Below are 16,167 nucleotides of genomic sequence, written 5' to 3' on the forward strand. Positions count from 1 at the left end.
GGAGGGGAAACTGGGAAAAGAAAAATCATATGACATGTAAATAAAGAAAATATCTAATAAAAAAAAGTAAAGGAAGGCTCCTCTGATCTTCTCTTCCCCCCGCCCTTCTCTTTCCAGAGCCACGCCACCTTGCCCTTTTCTCTCTCAATAAACCTCACATGGAACTGTTTGGCCTGGTGTGGTCTTTCTGGAGCTGCGCAAAGATCACATCTTTGGTGCCAAAGACTCCAGGAATTACTACACAGGGGAGCTGCGGAGCCTAGGTGGTCATTGTCGCCCCATACAACAGTAAAGCCACCACTGCCGCTGGAGAACCGATGCCATGTGAACAGCCACCACCACCATCACTGCCTGAAGCCACTGCTATACCATGTGGACTCCATCTGCTGGCACTTGCTGGCACCCACCACATGGATTTCCACTGCTGCCGTAGACCATCATTGCTGCTGCTGCTGCTGCTGCTGCGAGAGTCACAGACTCCTACCACTTGAGCTGTGCTGCTGTGGCCTTCAATGTGGAACTGGCCTCTGGCCACACCGACCACATGGTTCCACACTTCCCGCTACCCCACTGCAGAAGCTCACAAACACACACTGGCATATTGATTGGTAAGGAGTTTCTCCAGTTGGCAGGAGGGACCCTATATTCCCAGATAGTGCCTGGCCAGCCTCTCTTGGGCTAAGGGGTTGGTATTTCAATGCTCTGGTCCTTATGACTGGCCTCCTGGCTGACTTACGAGTTAAGACTTAGACCCTTGGATGACTTCCCTTCTCAAAAGCAGTTCATAAATCCCTTGAGCTCTTGCTGTTGGCCGAAAAGTTCCTGGTACCAGGTTGAATCGCTTTCTGGCGACTTCTGGGAAATTGCGCCATAGCCACTAGTTATTCACATGATGACTGAAGTTCTAAATTGGCCATACACTGACCCATTGCTGAGCTCTTCTCTGGATGCTGGTATGAATAGTTCAGTAACAACCCTATCACCCAATGAGTGCTAAACTGTCTTCGAACTTACCTCCAGGCACCCCAGTGGGATGTCTCCTGGAAAATCTCAAATCTCTGAAATTAACACTTGATTTGTGGCCCTCAAAACTGATACACCTCTACAATAATGTCTGGATTCAACACCTTTTAGATAATAGTTCCAAATGGCCAGCCAATGGCACACTAGACCCGATCGTTTTAAGAGATCTCCATACATACTGCCAGCAGTCAGGTAAATGGAAAGAGGTTCCATATATCTTCTAATCCCTCCATGTGTTCCTCTTGTTCCCCAACCCAACTTCTCTTAGCCATGAAACCTATAAACCCTCCACTAGATGACGCTACAACACTTGACTCAGTCAACGAGCCTCTCCTCTGCCACGGACCTACCTTCATGCAACCAAAAACCCAAACTGCCACCTCAGTTTCTCCTGACCAGGATACCCAGGGCCTACTAGCTCCACCTCTCCAGACCCCTCCCCCGCTTCTGTGCCAGCTGCAGGTCACTCCAATTGTCCTGCATTGACGCCAACCTTCACCCCTCCTATCATGCATTTTAAAACCACAGCCAGACCCCTTCCCCCCAAGTCCTTCTTCTCCTCCAGGGATACCTGACCCAGCACCAGTCCTTCCTCTAAGGGAAGTGGCTGGTGTTGATGGTCTGGTGTTGATGGTTGATGTCCCTTTCTTCCTGAGCGAACTTTCTCAAACAGAAAGCAGGCTGGGTTCCTCCAGCTCCTCCAGCTTTATTAAGGAGTTCCAATACATCACTCAGTCTTATAGCTTGACTTTCCATGACTTTCATATGATTCTTACTAATAATTTACTTCCTGATGAGTGAGTTTGGGAAGAGGCAAAAACACACACAAACGAAATTCACCAAACAGATGGAACATATCCAATCGGATCTGAGGCAGTGCCTGACCAGGATACGTGATGGAATTACAATTCTGCAGGTGCTATCTTAGCCAGAGTTAGGTATGTAAATACCTTCTGGCCAGCCTAAGAAAGGCAGCCTTAAAGCCAGTAAATTTTGAAAAACTCCAAGAGGTTGTCCAGGACAAACAGGAGAACCCATCTCAATTTTTAGAACGCCTTGCAAGGGCTTTATTGCAATACACTAATCTGGACCCTGAAAACCCAGAAGGTAAGCAACTTCTGATAACCTACTTTTTTTCCCAGAACTACCCCGACATAAGAGCTAAACTTAGAAAGCTGGAGAGGAGTCCCCTAACTCCACAGGTGGAAGTCTTGGTGCTGGCCTTCAAGGCCATGAGAGAGATGAGAAAGCCCAAAAACAAAAATACCACATGCTGGCAAAGGCTGTCCAACCAGCTCTAGCTCCAGCCACTGCCCCAGACTCCTGGCCTTCTAAAGCTCAGAGACCACCAGGCCCCTGCTATAGATGTGGTCAGCAAGGTCACGGGGCACCTACCCTGGCAAGCTAAGAGGACTGTGTCCTAGGTGCCATCAAGAGGGACCCTGTCGATTGCCCTCACATCGAGCAGAACAGAGGGACACTGCTCTCACATAACCCTCCAGGTGACCTTCTAGGCTTAGCTATAGATGACTGAAGGGACTGGAGCTCCCTCAACCTGGCCTATCACTAACAGGGAGCCCCAGGTAGCTATCATGGTATGTGGGTGGCCCATTTCCTTTCTCTTGGACACTGGGGATACTTAGTCCTGACGGAGGTTTGGGGATCCACTTCTCCTTAGCATTGTCCTATCATCAGGGTAGGAGGACATCCTTACCTTCCTCACTAGATCTCACCACTTAGTTGCATTTTTAGGGGTGTACCCCTAACTCATTCCTTTTTGGTAGTGCCGACATGTCCTGTCCCCTTATTGGGAAGGGATCTTTTTGCTCAGCTGGGAGCCTCTATTTCCTTTGCTCCTCCCATTCGCCTAACCCCAAGCTCGCCAGCAGTTCCTCTGCTCCTTCTTCTAGCCAGTCAACCTACTAACACTACCATGCTGTATCCTTTACCAGCTTTTCAGGTGGACCCTGACTCTGGGATGTCCAGAACCCCTCTGTTGCTAAACATCATTCTTCTGTTGTCGTCCAATTACTGTACTCTACCAGGTACATCACCCAAGCTCAATACTCTCTCTCTCTCCAAAGCCTCAGTGGACATAAGCCTATCATTTCTGACCCCTTAAGGAAAAAACTCCTTCACCACACCTCTTCCCCCTTTAACACCCCTATACTAGCATGGTACCGAACCAAATGGTACCTATCAACTGGTTCAAGACCTCAGGTGCATTAATTCTGCAGTGGTTCCTCTCCATCCTGTTGTGGCTAACCCTTATACATTTCTTTCCACTATCCCCTCAGGAACTTCCCATTTCTCAGTCCAAGATCTCAGGGATGCATTCTTCTCTATCCCTCTAGATGCCCAGTCACAGAACATATTTGCCTTTACCTGGACAGATCCTGACACCCACTTCTCTACCGAACTTACCTGGACTGCTCTACCACAGGGATTCTGGGACAGCCCACACCTATTTGGCCAGGCTCTGGCTTCTGACTTACTTTCTTTATCTCTCCTAAATCTAAGACTGTACTTTGTGTAGATGATGTGCTTCTCTGTAGCCCCTCTCTAGAGATTAGCCAAGCTGACACCTCTGCTCTTCTAAGTTTCCTTTGCAGTCAAGGCTACAGGGTCTCACCTTCTAAAGTCCAACTGTTCACTCCTCGGGTCATCTATTTGGGACTAACAATTACCCCAAACCACAAAGCTATTACTTTAGATAGAAAGAATCTGATTCAGTCTCTAACTGTTCCTTCTACAAAGGAAGAGATTTTATCATTCCTAGGGATAGCTAGTTTTTTACATTCATGGGTTCCTTCTTTTTCCCTCCTTTCTCATCCCTTATATGAAGCAACATTAGGCCCCACCCACGAACCTCTTCTCAAACCTGTTACCAAGCCCTTTCAAAGGCTCCAACAGGCTCTCCTTAAGGCCCCAGCCTTATATGACATGACTCGTCCTTTTTCCCCCTCTACATAACTGAAAAAGAGAGATTTGCCCTTGGAGTCTTAGGTCACCAACTGGGACATTCTTTTACACCTGCAGCATCCTTGTCAAAAAAAAAAAAAAAACTAGAAGGGCACCTTGTATTCGTACCTTAGCAGCCACTGAACTAGCCTTGGGGTCACCTATAACTGTCCTCTCTTCTCCTAACCTGTCACAGCTCCTAACTTACAAAGGCTTACAGACTCCCTCCAGGGTTCTTTCTCTTCAGGTAGTTCTAATAGAAGACTCCTTACTCATCTTCCAATCATGCCTGCCTCAGTGTTTCCAATCTTCTTCCTCAACCTAACAGTAACCACTCCCTATCTCACTCCTGCACTGGAACTTTAGAGGAACTATTACCTCATCCTTCACACATACAGGAGGGCACACTGCCTCAAGCCATTTATACATGGCATACAGATGGAAGTTCCTTTCTATATGAAGGGGCTAGAAAAGCTGGCTATGCCATAGTGTCAGACACCAAGGTAGTGGAGGCACAGGCTCTTCCTACTCACACTACAGAAGAGCCCACAGAAGATCTGCGGTCCACAGAGGAAGCTGATGCGAATGTTTACCAAGTAGATCCCAATGGTGAAAGTCAGGTACACCCCAAAATTGATGACGCCCCTATTCAGCAGGAAGCAGAACGCCCTCGTTCCCTATTCACCATCGGCTTCCCCCTCCCCTTTTTCTTCTCTTTATGTTGTTATTAGGACCTCCAAAACATGTGACATCACATAGGTGACAGTGCAACCCATACACCTGTTGCCAAGGTAACTGCTACCATATTCCCAGAATCCACTTGGCCCACCTCCCACCTTTACCTGTGACTACATCACCATCCATTTACAAAGGAAGATCCCTCTGATCTCTCTCTCTCCTTGCCCCTCCTTTCCTTTTCTTTTTTTTTCTTTTTTTTTGGGGGGGAGGGGTTCAAGACAGGGTTTCTCTGTGTAGCCCTGGCTGTCCTGGAACTCACTCTGTAGACCAGGCTGACCTCGAACTCAGAAATCTACCTGTCTCCGCCTCCCAAGTGCTGGGATCAAAGGTGTGCGCCACCACCTTTTCTTTCCACTGCCACCTTGCCCTTTTCTCTCTCAGTAAACCTCACATGGGACTGTTTGGCCTGATGTGGCCCTTCTGGAGCCGCACGACGGTCTCAACATTGGCCTTGTTGGTGGAGGGCTTCTAGGTTTCAAAAGCCCAAGCCAGGCTCCATGGCTCTCTTCCCCGGCCTGAGGACCTCAGCTACTTCTAATACCGTATCTGCCTGCAGGCTATCGGGCTGCTGTGCTGCCTGCTAGCGTGACCATGCACTTGACCTGTGAAACTCTAAGTCACCCCAATGAATGCTCTTCTTTATAAGAATTGCTGTGGTCATGGAGTCTCTTCAAAGCAACACAAAAGTGAATGAGACAGCCTTTTATGTCTGCTTTGGGTTTTCATAAATGCTGAATGTTGAGGAAATATATCATTTCTTGGTGATCTTCCTTTTTAATATGGATGTTCACTGCTATAACTACCCTCTGATCGCCACTCTCACTATTAATAAGTCACTGTCCTAGTTTCAATTCTGGTACCGTTATAAAATATCCTAACAAAAAAAATTAAATAAACAACTTGGGGGAGAGGAAGGATTTATTCTGGCTCATAATTCCAGCACACAGTACAGTACACAGGGAAGTCAAGGTGGGAGGGCCAGCAGCTGGTCACATCATATCCACTGTCAAGCAAAAGGAAACTGACACACGCATACTGCTGTGTATCCCCCAACCTCATGCCCTCTAGAGCCACCCACCATTAGGCTGAGTCTTCCCACAGTGATTAGTTTAAGAGGCAATAATATTTAAGGGGGAAAAAGGAGTTCCTGGAGCATTGGACACGGGAAATGAGGGTCCTGAAGCCAGTCTGGTCCCAAGTGGCTCAATTCTCCACCTTAATAATCCATCTGAATCCCTGCCCTCTACTCGCCTTCTACCTCTTCCCAGAGTCTGGCAGCAACAGCAACATTATTAGTAAAATTAATGGTGGTAATAGTAGAATCAGGGTCACTGCCAAGCAATATGGTCCACCAACATAGCAACTCCTCACGGCAAGCCTGCGAGACAGGCAAGGCATCCTGACACGTAATAACTATCACTATGACAACACTCGGCTTCCTCTTGACCTAAAGGGTTCCAGTGCTCATCTGCACTCAAGGTCTGCTTTGCCCTGCCTGTTCTCCGCTCTACTCCATGCAGACCTGAGAGCCTCCTCTTCATTTCCTTATCCAACACATGTTGTCAAGCTTGGATCCTTGTAAACTCTCTCATGCAGTGCCACCACTGTCTACATAAGCCTCTCTAACCTCTAAGATACCCTGGCCTATCAAGCTTCCCTCAAGCACCTAACCCCACGCCCACGCCCACGCCCCTGACGCACATACACAAAGGCCCTGATTCAACCACTCATTTAACACTATCCAGCACAGCCACCTTATTAACTTGTACTGCTACAGTTTAATGTTAAATTAAGTTTCTTTCCCTATGAAGTTATAAGGAAGAAAGGTCGTAACTATGCAACCCCCTGCTTCTCTGCTGTACCCTGGAAGCTAGTGAAGCCCTTTAGTTACTTGAATAATTCACTTTAAAATGATGATTATAATTCAAGGACTCACTTACAAATAAAGAGGAGAGGATGGCAGTAGACACGAAAAAGCAATTCATAAACAGCAAAAACACAACAAGAAAAAGTGAATGGGAGAAACTAAATACTACTTCTATAAGACAGACTGGCAGAAGGAGATGTCAGACAAGGAAGGACACAGGCATCCCCTATTACTATTAAACGTAACTGGAGATTTTCATACTTATATACCAAATCTCTCTGATAACCTCTAACTAGCATTTAACTTCCAATAAGTTATAATAACTAGAAAAGCAGACATGTAAAAACATGACACCATGGCACTAACTAGAACATAACATCTGCCCAACATTTGGACTCGAGTATGTTTTAGGACTTCTAAACTGAAGATGGTGAAATCACTCCAGAACTTTGTATGTAGTATAATGCCAGTTTCAAAAAACAATATATTCACAAAGAAATATACCTTCATAGAAAAAATGCTCAAGTGTACACCCAAAAAAATGCTAGCATTGGTTATCTCTGCAACAGAATGTGGAACTTTCTGTGCCTTTTTTTTTTTCCTTATCCACACCATCCATTTTTCTATAGTATAAGTTACACATGTACAACATACTTTCCCCCCAGCATAATATTTTTATTAATTATTTGGGAATTTCATACAGTGCACCCTGATCACACTCACTTCCCATTTCTCTCACTCTTGGTCCCTGCTCCCTAAAATACCCACCAAGCTCAATTAGTGTTGCCCATATACTCACTGAGTATAGTCAAACTCTGAGTGGTCAGCCTTAAAAAGAACCGAGTCATATGCTACACCCCCAACCACCCTCCCATGGAAGCCATCAACTGTGAAGAGCTACACTTCAGCATCTTTATATTACATTTTTAAAGGACTCTCTTTAATAACTTCTTGTCTGGACTATTTCTTTTTGGGTGTAAGAGGATGAGGGGTGTCACAAAGCCTTCAATGTCTCTCATTCTCAGTTATGAACCTGCAGTTATAAATCCCACTACAAAAGAAACTTCCCTGCCAATAGCAGTGGGTGGCAGCATGGAACATGGACTTTCACATGGGTTCCAGCAGCAGCATAGATCATGGTCTTCCATCAGCAGCCCATAGCATGGACAACACCACAGTTTTCAACAGCAGCACAGACCACCAACATCAACATGTCTTCTGTCTGGAGCACGGATCATGTACATCAACATGGCTTCCAATGGTAGCATGGACCACAGACTTAAAACACGGCTTCTAATGGTAGCACAGATTACTGACATCAACATGGTTCCAACATGGTTTCCGTAGGCAGCAAGGATCATGGACATCATCACAGCCTCTAGTGGCAGCAGCACAAGTCACAGTAGTACCTCAAGGAGACTCAATCCAGAAAATGAGAAACTCTTCATCTTTGACATCCTGCTCAGAGTCAGGTTTCTCTTGCAGCTAGGCAGCCTGTTCCGGGGCAGGACCTCCAAGAGTTCCATCGTGTTTGCAGGCTTCAGCCAGCACCTGGTGCTCTTCTCCCCACAGCAGGGAGAACAGTGGTAGCTGCAGCTCTGCTCCATGCAGCATGCCAGGCCTGCAGACAATGGGAACAGGGGCAAGGTGGCTGGTGGAGACCTGAGCCTCCCAGCAGTCCAAGGCCTGTTTCCACAGTCACTGCTGTCTCCAGTCCTACCACCCAGTTCCAGTGTCTTTCCCATCTAACACCCATCCATTCATTAAAGAGGTGTTTGCATCTGCTGTGTGTCACAGGGGATATTATTTTGGTCAAATAGCTTTATATGCAAATATTTACTGCAACAAGTCAATGATCTGGTTCAAGGTTTCTGAAGCACCATAAATACTCCAGGCAGCTGCACACCTTCTTCCCCTCATTAACACCCCACTCTTAGCTTCCACCCCACCCCCACCGCCACCCCCCAAACAGGGAGGGCAGCAGAGATCCATACTGCTCCGCTGGCTTAGTAGACAGCAGTGAGGAGAGGCGAGCTTCCATCTCTATATCCCACCCCCTTTGTTCTAATTCTATGAAAACACTGCTTAAAAGCATCTTTCTATAAGACCTGCCTTTTTTTAGTATAACATACTTTTTGTTTCGAGGCAGGGTTTACACAAAGCATCCCTTATTTCACAATAATAGTGTTAGATTTATTATCAAATAATTATGACATGGCATAATACAGTTATTCATAAATACTCAGTTTTAATCAAATTTTTGTGGTGGATACAAAAGAATCTGTTAGGACAAGAAAAAGGTGCAATTACTTGAAAGTTTTAATTAAGGGGGGAAAATTCTCCCAAATAAACACTTAGAACTAACCCTAGAGAAAGCATTAAAATCAACATAGTAAAATGTTTGTTGCTTCATGGGGGTCAGTTTAAATCCTTTTTTATTGTTTTTACCTTTATCTTGTAAACCCTCCCTCTCATGAGAAAGCAATGGCCATGAAAATGATAAAAAATTAAAAGTCACTCCTAAGTTTAGCAATTCAATTTAAGCTTAGCTAATGAGAAAGTCTTTACATCTTCTACTATTTTATTCTCAATTATGGCAACTATTCCTCTCTGATTTGAACATTTTGAAGGATGAAACTTAGTCAATAATAATGATGAATCCCTAATTGATCCTAGGAATCCATGTCTTTAATAGCTGATTTCATCTATCTCCAATCACTAATTAAATTTTCCAGACAAATCCCAAGGGATTGTATACAATTCCTAATTCAGTGATGTGCAAAGTAGCAAGTGAGTGACCCTCATTAGTATTGATCCTTCACTAACTTTCAATGAATATGGTTGAACATAAAGATGAGTAGTCATTTTCACCTATCTATACAAAAATACAAAATGTCTTGTTCTAATTATACCCAGTGTAGCAACAAAGAGCTGCTGGAAATCACTGAATGACAGCTTTGCACCTACAATAGTCCTAAGGCAATTATTAGAAGTCACGCTGCTGTTTCCAATGTGATTAAGCACAGTGCATGCTAAGAACTCTGTAAGCCTCCACATAAATGTCTCTGAGAAAAGCCATTTTTGTTTTACAGAAGTGTGTGTGTGTGTGTGTGTGTGTGTGTGTGTGTGTGTGTATTGGAGTGGGAAGAAGGAGATCAAAGAATAACATAAGTGCTTTTACATGAATGGTACTTGTGTAATGGGAGATTAGAAAACACCTGGATGAACAACACAATTATGTAGATGTCTGCTGTAGTAACAACAGTACTATTCATTCTCCCATGTAATGAATATATTTTTTAGAAAAGGAACTATTTAAATCTAGAACTAGAAGAATAAATAAGCAAAACCACTATCTTCATGCAGGAGACAAATGTCACACAAATCAGTCATCCTTCAGTGTCCCTTACATACTAAAGCCCCCTAAATGCATATGCTGAGCATGTGCCAGGCTTATAGAAATTACCCTGGATACTTTAAATCATCTGCAAGTTACTTATGATATCCAAGATGATGCTGATGCTATATGTACAGCTACTGTTTAAGAAACAGGTCTAACAGAAGGAATTGGTCTTTAATATTTTTAACCTGTGGCTGATTAAAATTACAGATGTATTACCAAAGATTTATTCACAGATGCAGAAATAAGACTGTATTTTCAATTTGACAATAGCTGCAATTGCCATAGGAAAATAAGCTCTTTAGCTTATTTTGGCAGACTATTATGAGATATTCTAGATTTGGGATCAGGTGAACCCAAATAAGAGGGGTAGACAATACAGTCCACAATACCCTGTCCATAAGCTAGAATGACCTTGCCCAGTCCAGACTTGAAGTATTCAGACTATTTCTCAAGTGCATATAAGGTTTGTGATGAAACCCAAGTTAGAGATAAACCTGACAACTATAGTATGACTCTACCTCAGAGAGACCTAAACAAATCAGCTTGAAGTCACTGGATGTAGTATTGAGGGTACAGGGCCAGAGTTCTTAAGGTGGGTGAATTTGAGTATGAAGGGAACGTTGGGATTACTTTCTTAAATCACAGAAAATAGTAATCACTTCTACTCTGACTTACAAACAAAAGAAGCTGGAAAATATTTTATAATATTAGAGCTACGATATTATAGTTTGTTCAAGAAAGGTAAAATTTAATGTGTATAGTTCTTGGAGGAATGCCAAGCCCTAAGGAAAACTGCTTGCTTCAGTGAGTCTACAGCGTTAGACACTGTAGTCTGTTTAGAAGCAAGCATCCTTCTTGCCCGTGTAAATGCCCTAGAAAAAGAATCCTCTCTTAAAAATACACCTATGTGGGCTGGAGAGATGGCTCACTGGTTAAGAGCACTGGCTGTTCTTCCAAAGGTCCTGAGTTCAAATCCCAGCAACCACATGGTGGCTCACAACTGTCTGTAATGACATCAGATATCCTCTTCTGGTGTGTCTGGAAACAGGTACAGTGTGTACTTACATATAATAAATAAATAAATCTTTAAAAATAAATACATCTATACAACCTCTTCACAAGATGTATCACTAAAAATGCTTTAAGTCTACAGAACTGCCAGCTAGTGGTGCTACTTCATGATCATGGTTGTTCTGGACATACCAGCACATCCTGGAAGGATGTAACATCAGGAACAGATCGACCTTTGTCCTGCATATTCAGGAGTTATCAACTGTCAGGACAACTACCATTTTCCTCAAACAGCCTCTCTTTGTAGGCTCAGTGCTTATACAGTATATTCTCCATAAGTTGGGCTATGGTTACAGAATAGATGAGATACAATGTTCCACAGTTTATGGCAAAATGCCATGTAAATAAGGCATGCCTCAAACAGACTCACCTGATTTATCTGAAGCATGTTAAGACAATATTGATCAAACTTCTGTATCCCTCACAGCTCCAAAAAACTGGAAAATGAAAACAAAGAAATAAAGTTCAACTTACCAATTTCAGTGACTACTGGATATTCTTAAACTTGTGCTCTTTACCAAAATCAGTAAAATGGAGTCAGTCTGATTATTGCAGAATTTTTACCATGATAAATGTCCTATATTTCTGCAATCAAATCCAGTAACCATGTATGCAAGTGAGTACATAAAACATGGCCAGTGCAACCAGGAAAGCCAATGTTAAATTTCCTGAGTGTTAATCTTAACTTCAGTAGACAGCATGACTAGTGGCTGCCATCACAAGCAGTGCTGGCTGCAACTGCTAAACCTTAGACAACCCAAGCAAAGGGAAGCTGTCTGCAAGGCTGGATGTTGCAGATCAACATTTTAAACACATAACCCCCTTCCTCCAGTCCGGTTTTGAACACTGAACCCATCCCCTCAAGGAATGTGCAACTCATACAAGTGCTCTCTTTGATGTTATAAAAATAGCATGTACAATTACCTAGATTGGTGTTTGTTTTTATTACTATCAATACAAAAAGTGTGTACATAATGTTTGCTTTTAAAACGGTCACTGACAGTGACAGAGGCAGCATGGCAGTTAGAAGCACACCCTGCTCTTATGGAAGACTGGAGTTCCATTACCAGCACCCACACAGGGGTAGCTCGCAAACACGTGTAACACCAGCACCAGGGGAATTCAATGGCACCTAGACTGTGTGCACATATCTGCATACATAAGTGAAAATAGTATTTTAGACCTCTATTATGATATACCCACCCTGTAGCTAAATTTGGATGTACTTTCCTTTAGGGCCTAACACTTTGGTTCTGATTCATTTCGTGTGGTAAATCTCTTCTATATTTAATTTTTAAGTAGATGTCAAAGGAAGGAAGGAAAACACAAATTTATGTGTAAAGCCCGGGCTGCCATAATGGAAAAATTCACATAAAATATAATGTACCTGCCAATTACAAAAATTAACAAACAAATCCTATCAGTTAAGCAGAAATTTTTGTTGTAAAATTGAAGACTGACCTCCCCCTCAGAAGCAATGGTGCATATATATATACATACTCACACATACACACATACTGGTCTGTCACTTTCTCAGGATGCACACTGGAGTCAGTCCAGAGTTACTATGAAGCTGCAGACACAGCTCAGTGGGTAAAGGTGCCGACTGCATAAGCACAATGCCCTGAGCTCAGACACTCAGGATAAAAAGGTGGGAGCAGCCATACGAACCGTAAGCCCAGTGCGTGAGGGAAGGATGCAGAGCCAGGACGATGACCAGTGTTCTCATGGCCAAAAATAGCAGCCTGCAAATTCAGTGAAAGAGCCTCTCTCAAAGGGCATGGAAAATAATACAGCAAGCTACCCAACATCATTCTTCTGCCACCACACATGTCTGTGGGCATGCACACTTACATGTATACACACACACACATACACACACACACACACACACACACACACACACACACGCACATACACACAATTAACTCTAAATTTTTAAACATTTCTCACTAGTGTTCTCAGCACCTGTATGTTTTTGTTTCTTTTCTAATGCTTCTCAAACTTTCTAAGGTAACAGAGGACCTGGCTACTGGTGATTTTTAGTTTCAGTGAGATAACCATTTGAGCCTTGGCCTAATTATTGTACCTTCAAGCCCCCTCCCCTCCTTTAACCTTTTAACTGGTAGGCAGCATCTAGCAATGAGATGAAACAATGAGATGCCACTTCTCACATGGTGTTGTACAAGTCTCAGATGCACCTATCTCTTGCTCATTTGCACTGAAAGAAGCCAAACAGCTTATTGTGAGCTACCTTTAGGTAAGGTACATACAACAAGCCAAGTGACAGAAGGGAGAACAAAGAGCAGGGAACACCAAGCCCCTTCAATCCACAAACGCCAAAACAGAATTTAGCCAAAGAGCCACACGAAAAAGTATGTCCACTTAAGCTTTCAGATGTGCAGGTAGCCCCAAGGAAAAGCTCATTGGCAAACTCATCCAACAGAGAGCAAAGAGGGTAGAATGTGGTTGTGCACACCTTTAATCCCAGCATGGTAATGCAGAATAATCTTTGAGTTAAAGGTTAGGCTGGGCTACTGGGTTAGCTCCAGGACAGCTAAGGCTACACAGAGAAACTGTGTATCTGAAAAAGAGAAAGGGCAGGGAGGGGGGAAGGGAGAAAAAGAAAGAGAAAAAGAAAAAAAGGAAAAAGAAAAAGTAGGAGAAAAAGGGAAAGAAAAAGAAAAAGAGACCAGAGGTAGCTTAGCCATTGAAACTGCAAGATGTGTATTGCTTTAAGCCCTTAGGATCTGGAATAACTTATTATGCAACAGTAAATAAGATAGCCAGCAATTCAACACTGCCTTGGAGCTTTGGATATCAGTCTAAAATGAAGTCCCTGTTTAGGATAAGCAAATAGGATTCAAAAGTGATAAATTCTAAAACTTAAAACATCTACATTTTTAATTCAAACTAAATTATAACATATACCAATACAGAGACTCATAACTGGTCAGGGTCCTGAGAATAAGTAACTGAGTTACCAATACTAAATGAGACATCTTTATCACCTCCCAGAATGATCACAGACCATCACAGAACAGAGGACAGAAAGAACTAAGACCCAGGGGCTGGGGAGGAGAGCTATGAAGTGCTGCCCTCCAGACATGACACACGCACTGAACTCATCATCTAAGAGCAGCTAGGTCCACCTGTAAAAGACCAAGCCAGACAATAATACCAGCGTGGACGGGGACGTCACCACTCCCTGAGGAGGAACTGTCAGCTGTTGGGGGTGGAAGAGTCATTTTTTCTTTGCAGTGTGGTTGCGTGTGTTCATGCAGGAAGCACTAACTGCACTCTGCCTTACTAAAAGAAGAGGAAGAGGAAAACACATGAAAGTGGGAAGGGGAAGCATTGAGAGGGTCCCAAGCTATGTATATTAGATTGACATCAACTTAAAAATTACTTGTGGGGCTGAGGAGTTAAGAGCACTGACTGCTCTTTCAAAGGTCCTGAGTTCAAATCCCAGAACGACATGGTGGCTCACAACCATCCCTAATGAGATCTGATGTCCTCTTCTGGTGTGTCTGAAGACAGCTACAGTGTAGTTACATATATAATAAGCAAATCTTTAAAAAAATTACTTATGATAAAAAAAATCAAGACATCAAAAAGATCCAAAGTTTTTATATGTTGTCTATGGTCTCAAAAATAAAATCTTTCCTATGCCAAAAAAAGTTTCCAGCTACAGTTCAATCCCATTACAACTAAGCACTGTTAGAGAAACCTAGTCACATGTCTCAAAACACACCCTAAAGTGATATCCAGTCAGGCACAGGAGGGTATGAAGTTCCAGATCCAGGCTATCAAAGGAAAACAGGGGCAGGAACTGACAGCCAGCAACAGACAAGGGAAGACCTACAGCTCACGAGCAATGGTCCAACTGTGTCAAGTAAGGCAAAATACAAAATTCAACCTTTTCCATGCTGAGGTATCCGGAAGCAAAGGGTTATAACATATTTGTCTTACCCAAAAATAGTGCAGGGGGAAATCAGTGTGTGTGGCAGAGTCAATGACAAAGGGGCATAATGATACAGGTGAATCTGGGGACAGTTAGAATGTTCTTTGTATTGTTCTTATTCTGACAACTTTATTGAAACCTGAGATTGTATCCAAACAGGAAGTTAAAAATTATATGCTACTAGAAATTTACCTACTTGAATAGTATAGCAACATTTTTACAAATACAAAACACTGTTTCTGTTCCTTCCAGTCTCTCTGGGCTGGTGTCCTGAGCAGACCTTGGGCACAAGCTCTGCAGCCAGTCCCGCAACACCCAGAGGAAGCTCCACTCCCAGGTGATCTAACAAGCCCAGGATCACAGGATCCCAGAATCACAGGATCACAGAGACAGCTTGACTCTGACGAGTTCTGACACAACCAGGATCACAGGAAGAACAGGCTCCAGTCAGATTTAGCAAGGGCAGGTAGCACTAGAGATAACGAGGTGGAGGGGGGCAAGCATAAGAAAACAAACAACACAAACCAAGGTTACTTGGCATCATCAGAACCCAGTTCTTCCACCATAGCAAGTCCTGGACACACCATTACACCGGAAAAGCAAGATTCAAATATAAAATCACTTCTCATGGTGATGATACAGGACTTTAAGAAAGACATAAATAGTACCCTCAAAGAAATACAGGAGAACACAGGTAAACAGCTAGAAGCCCTTCAAAAGGAAACACAAAAATCCCTTAAATAACTACAGGAAAACACAATCAAACAGGTGAAGGAAATGAGCAAAACCATCCAGAATCTAAAAATGGAAATAGAAACAATAAAGAAAGAGAGAGACAACCCTGGAGTTAGAAAACCTAGAAAACAGATCAGGAGTCATAGATGCAAGCATCACCAACAGAATACAAGAGATTCTTCAACAAAATTATAGAAGAAAACTTCCCTAACCTAAAGAAAGAGATGCCCATGAACATACAAGAAGCCTACAGAACTCCAAATAGACTGGACCAGAAAAGTAATTCCTCCCATCACATAATAATAAAAATACCAAATGCCCTAAACAAAGAAAGAATTTTAAAAGCAGTAAGGGAAAAAGGTCAAATAACATAAAAAGGCAGGCCTATCAGAATTACAGCAGATT

The 16,167-nt window shown here is 43.1% G+C and overlaps 1 protein-coding gene across 7 annotated transcripts in view; it reads right to left on the reverse strand.

The window, feature by feature from the left end:
• Stau2 (staufen double-stranded RNA binding protein 2) overlaps window positions 1-16,167 on the reverse strand; it is a 292,032-nt gene that overhangs the window by 272,449 nt on the left and 3,416 nt on the right. For 6 of the 7 annotated variants that reach the window (XM_031366940.1, XM_031366937.1, XM_031366939.1 and 3 more), the window contains one exon: window positions 11,434-11,500. In XM_031366940.1, coding sequence (XP_031222800.1) covers window positions 11,434-11,451 — 18 coding nt within the window. In that variant the 5' untranslated portion in view covers window positions 11,452-11,500. Of the gene's footprint in view, window positions 1-7,998; window positions 8,211-11,433; window positions 11,501-16,167 lie in introns of those variants that run through there. The other variant, XM_031366934.1, reaches the window with a different exon arrangement.

This window comes from Mastomys coucha, unplaced genomic scaffold (genome assembly GCF_008632895.1).
Source record: "Mastomys coucha isolate ucsf_1 unplaced genomic scaffold, UCSF_Mcou_1 pScaffold14, whole genome shotgun sequence".
NCBI classification, from domain to species: domain Eukaryota; kingdom Metazoa; phylum Chordata; class Mammalia; order Rodentia; family Muridae; genus Mastomys; species Mastomys coucha.